This window comes from Babylonia areolata, chromosome 6 (assembly GCF_041734735.1).
Source record: "Babylonia areolata isolate BAREFJ2019XMU chromosome 6, ASM4173473v1, whole genome shotgun sequence".
Taxonomy (NCBI): domain Eukaryota; kingdom Metazoa; phylum Mollusca; class Gastropoda; order Neogastropoda; family Buccinidae; genus Babylonia; species Babylonia areolata.
The window spans coordinates 11,003,346-11,008,615 of record NC_134881.1 but is presented as its reverse complement, the minus strand read 5'-3'; the positions used below and the strand labels follow the sequence as shown (position 1 = coordinate 11,008,615).

Here is a 5,270-nt window from a genome sequence, read left to right as displayed (position 1 = left end):
CTTTTTCCTGTGACACAGACACAGAAGAGGACGTAGTGATGTGGTGACCAGTGAGAGGTTGTATCCACTTTTCAACAACGCAAACATTTCAAACAGTTTACACACAAAGTGAGGAGACACAGAGAGAGAGAGAGAAAAGAGTCGAACTTTTTCTCGCAAAAAGTATGGGATACTAGATAAAGAAATAAACGTTTTACTGTACTGATTTTGTGTTTTTTCAAAACTATCTGGACTGCTGAAAGAGACTAATTTTGTGGTAGACACTGGAAATGTAGGTCGAATTGGGAAGAGAGTGATGAGGGAGGCAAGAAATATGATGGTGGTGGTGGTGGTGGTGGGAGGCGAAAGGGGGCGATGAAGACTGTGAACAGATGAAGAAGAAGAAGATGATGATGATGATGATGAAGCAGGTTTGAGGGGAAGGAAAAGAGTGACCGTTGTGAAAGTGTGAGAAGAGAGAGAGAGAGGTAGTACAGAGATAAGAGTAAAAGATGGAGGCGTTCCAGTGTCATGTCTACTTCCTGATCGTCTTGCTGACCATTGGGCATTCGGCTGACAATGCAGGTAAGTCTGATAGTGAGTGGTCAGTCTGATTTTTTTTTTCTCTCTCTCTCTCTTCAAAATGACAGTTACATAAATTTTGTTTTCTTCCTGCACTTTGTTGTTACATGAATTAAAAAAAAAAAAAAAAGGTTCACCAGTTTGGGGTGATATATCAACGTTGTTGTTGTTTTATTTGTTTGTTTGTTTCGGATCATGCGTGTAAACGGCGTTAGTTAATGTAATAACCCTGTTTCGGTTGTCCCTCTCTCCCTCTGTGTGTATGTGTGTGTGCGTGTGTGTGTGTGGAATGAAACAACATAAATTTAACCGAATGACAACTGATGTTTAGGGCGGATATAGTAGTGGTGCAGTTTTCTGGTGGTATATTTTGCGTATGCGACAGTTCTGTGTTTCCACCTTTTAGGTAGCCGCAGTTTGTTTTCGGAGATGATGCATTAGTATATCTCCTCACTACCATCAGTAGTGATATATATATATATATATATATATATATATATATATATATATATATATAGCAAGCTAAACTGATTCAATTTTCCGAAAGAGGGACGTGATTGGATTGAATGTGTGTGCAAGATGCGTGTGTGTAGCTTTACGTGAACTTTTGTAGCCTTAGTTTCGACTGGTAACAAAACCAGTAATATTCATGAGCTAAGTTCAGATGGACTGATTGTAGCTGCTGTGCTGCAAAATGATCTCACTGCCACAAAGTTGTGTAACAGCTGCCACCTATATTATCTGTTTTACTGGCACAACTCAGGCAAGCAGTTTTGTTCTGAAAAATGAAGAAGCCCAGAATCCAGATCAAGGGAAAGACTTCTTCTTCTGCGTTCACTCGTATGCACACGAGTGGGCTTTTACGTGTATGACCGTTTTTACCCCGCCATGTAGGCAGCCATACTCCGTTTTCGGGGATGTGCATGCTGGGTATGTTCTTGTTTCCATAACCCACCGAACGCTGACATGGATTACAGGATCTTTAACGTGCGTATTTGATCTTCTGCTTGCATATACACACGAAGGGGGTTCAGGCACTAGCAGGTTGACCTGGGAGATCGTAAAAATCTCCACCCTTTACCCACCAGGCGCCGTCACCGTGATTCGAACCCGGGACCCTCAGTCCAACGCTTTAACCACTCGGCTATTGCGCCCGTCAAGGGAAAGACGATGGACAGCTTTACAAATTACTCCCGAAATCGTCGTCACTTTGTAAATTCTTTATTTTATTTGCTAGTCATCTTGGCACTGTATTGCACCAAAAGACAACCCAAAGAAAGTCAGATCTAAACGATTATTTGTCGAATATGATTTAATTAAGAGAAACGAAGGCGATACATAATCATCATCAGTAATGTATTATATTTCTTCTTCAACCTGTTCATACATCTTTTATATTGTTTCGCCTGTCTGTATTCCATCTTCCTTAACAACAACCCCCCTTCCCTCGTTTATCAACTTCCTATCATAAGGTGTAGATCTTGGTCTTTGTTTTGCTGTTGTTTTCTTTTTCCTTTTTTGGTGTGTGTGTTTGTTGTTTTCCTTTTCATGAAAAGTATGGAGTGAAAATGATAATATAAAGCCGAATGATTGTGTGTATTATTTGGATCAAAATGATTAATTAATTAACTCACTGAGCACGGCGCACGACCATTTCTCCGGCGTCAAAATTCATCTCGTCAAAACGGTTTTCAATGTCCGACATGTGCATGAACCGCAAAGAGAGGGGACTAACGTCTGCAATATTTCTGGATGTGTTCACATTTGATTTGAAGGATAACCAGTGTATTCATTTGTTCTTGTTTTTTTCGTGCATCAATATGGTATGGAAGCCTGGCGAGGCTGTAAACTGCCCAGGGCTGAATGGGTTAAGGGGGGACACAGCAGTGCAGAATAGACCAAAATGATTTTTCATGATTTGGGTTTTTGATGGATTTTGATTCTTCAACATCTCTTCTATTATTTGCATAAGTTTCTCCTCTGTGAAGATGTTTTTAACAATAAAAATAAAAAATTGCCAGTAAAGATTGCTTGCTGAATCACAGAAGTGTTTATTTTGTTCAATTTCGACGCAAATCGTCAAGTTTCTGGCCTTGACAACATGCCTTGGACTTAATCAATGATGAGTAAGCCTACATCCATGATACTTTGCATGATTGTTTTATAACATGTTATTGAAGCTTTGTCATGAGTATATATGAAAATATTCTCTGGGTTTTAATTCATAGCGATTCCAATCTTTTTACCCATTGTAAATGTTGAGGATTTCGCAATACCCAAAATTTCAAAAAGTCATTAAAAAATACAATAATTGAAGAATCAACACGATCTATGTGAAAATGAAAATAATGTCATTGTGTATCAAGTCCATATAACAAAAAATGTTTGCGTGCACCACATGGACCACCAACCCGAATTCTTTGATACATTGTTTGGCGGCCATTTTGATTTGCTTCGGTAGCAACAGAAATCTAAGATAACGCTTTTTTGTGATCCACAAGTGATGATACACCCAGTAGACCAAAAAAAAAAAAAAAGAGAAATAGTTGGAGAAAAAAAAAAGTCGTTATTTGACTGTAGTGTCTGGCCTTAAAAGAAATAAAAGATATGTTCAAAATTTTTATTTTTAGCGTCCACAAGAGAACGGGCGCAATAGCCGAGTGGTTTAATTAAGCGTTGGACTTGAATCTTGGTAACGGCGCCTGTTTGGTAAAGGGTGGAGATTTTTCCGATCTCCCAGGTCAGCATAAATTATGTAAAACTTGCTAGTGCCTTAACCCCTTTTGTGTGTATACGCACGCTGAAGATCAAATACGCACGTTAAAGATCCTGTAACCTAAGTCAGTGTTGGGTGGGTTATGGAGACACGAAAATACCCAGCATGCATGAACCACGACAGAGTATCCGGCAAATCGATGTTTGTCGTGTGACGGAAAGAAGAAGAACGTTGATTGATTGATTGATTGAATCTTTAATGGGTAAAGAATTAGGCACAGTAAATGCCTTTTTACAATTCTGCCCATTTAACGACACAAAACATAAAAATAAAGAACGACACAAAACATAAAAATAAAGAAATAAAATGAATTAAAATAAAACAATAAGAACGACGAATAAGAATAGTAACTGGAATAGTCTATTAAAGGTAACAAAGCGATGGAAAGAACAATTGGTACATTACATGTACGTACGTACTTACACACACACACACACACACACACACACAGAGAGAGAGAGAGAGAGAGAGGAGGAGAAGAAGAAGAAGATGATGAGAAGACCTTGTCATACAGTTACACCTCTTCCCACTCCAAACAAACCCAGCTTTCCAGTTGCGTCTGAGGAGTGGGTCTTTCGTTTCATCTCTGTCACAAAGACTAGTGGTTGGTTTTGCCAGGCAGAGGGTAGGGATTGGGAGAGGGGGGTCGCGCGTGTGTGTGTGGCGGGGACGGGGGGCAAGGGGGGAGGGGGGGGAATGGGGAGGTTGCGGAGGCAGAAGGGAGAACAAAAAAATGAGAGAGAGAAGACTTGGCAAACATTGGGCGCTACATCTGTGCAAATTGTGGAGAGAGAGAGAGAGAGAGAGAGAGAGAGAGAGAGAATGGGGCCCATCCCCCATTCCTTTCACTGCAAGTCTATGTACACAGGGTTTGACTGACTCGGGGGGGGGGGGGGGGGGGGGGGGGGGGGCGACGGGGGGGGGGGGCAAAAAAAAAAGGTAACCTGCTTATTCATTCCGCGCTTGCAACACCGTCCTTTCCGGTTACTTGAAAAGAAAATGAATGATACATGTGTGGTACACTGATGGTCCAAATTGTTGCATGTTTTCTTTTCGTTTGTTGTTTGTTTTGTTTTTTTGTCGTTAAACTTGTATTACGAATTTGTTTGATCATTTTGACGACTGTCTTGCTTGTATTGACTTGACAGACTGAATTATTAAGGATTTGATTGATCGGTTGGCCTAGACAGTGTGAAATTTTATTTTTATTTTTGACTCACTTGTGTAAACAAAGTGAGTCTATGTTTTAACCTGGTGTTCGGTTGCCTGTGTGTGTGTGTGTGTGTGTGTCTGTGTGTCTGTGTGTCCGTGGTAAACTTTAGCATTGACATTTTCTCTGCAAATACTTTGTCAGTTGACACCAAATTAGGCAAAAATAGGGAAAATTCAGTTCTTTCCAGTCATCTTGTTTAAAACAATATTGCACCTCTGGGATGGGCACAAAAAAATTAAAAATGAAGCCTAATTATATGAAAACTGCATTTACTGTTATATTTATATTTTTTGTATTCTCTAAACCTGGCACTTTGATCTGATATTAACTGACCCAACAACAAGAGCAGTCATTATTATCATTTTTTGTTCAAACAGGAACTTCTTTTGCTAAGCATGGAAGTTTTATTTATTTTGCAAACGTTTTGGTGCAGATAGTAAAAAAGGAAAATTACTCTGTAATTAATGCTAGGGGACTTAATTTGCTTTAAACTGATCTTTCTCATCTTAAACATTACATTTTGAAATTATACTCAATACATAAAAAGCTTGGATTTTTTTTAAAGTGTATCACAAGTGAGTCTTGAAGGTCTTGCCTCTCTTGTTATTTTTATTTTTATTTAAGAGTAAGTGTCTTTTCCTGCAGATCCCCCACACAGTGACAAAAGAATCAAAATGTGACTGTGGTCACTATACGGAAGGAAGGAAGGAAGGAAGGGAG

At 39.4% G+C, this 5,270-nt stretch overlaps 1 protein-coding gene across 1 annotated transcript in view; it reads left to right on the top strand.

Moving 5' to 3' along the window:
• Positions 1-491: 491 nt before the first annotated feature.
• Positions 492-5,270, top strand: part of LOC143283229 (uncharacterized) — a 17,344-nt gene continuing 12,565 nt past the window's right edge. Inside the window, exon 1 of the mRNA XM_076589404.1 lies at positions 492-564. Coding sequence (XP_076445519.1) covers positions 492-564 — 73 coding nt within the window. The remainder of the gene's footprint in view (positions 565-5,270) is intronic.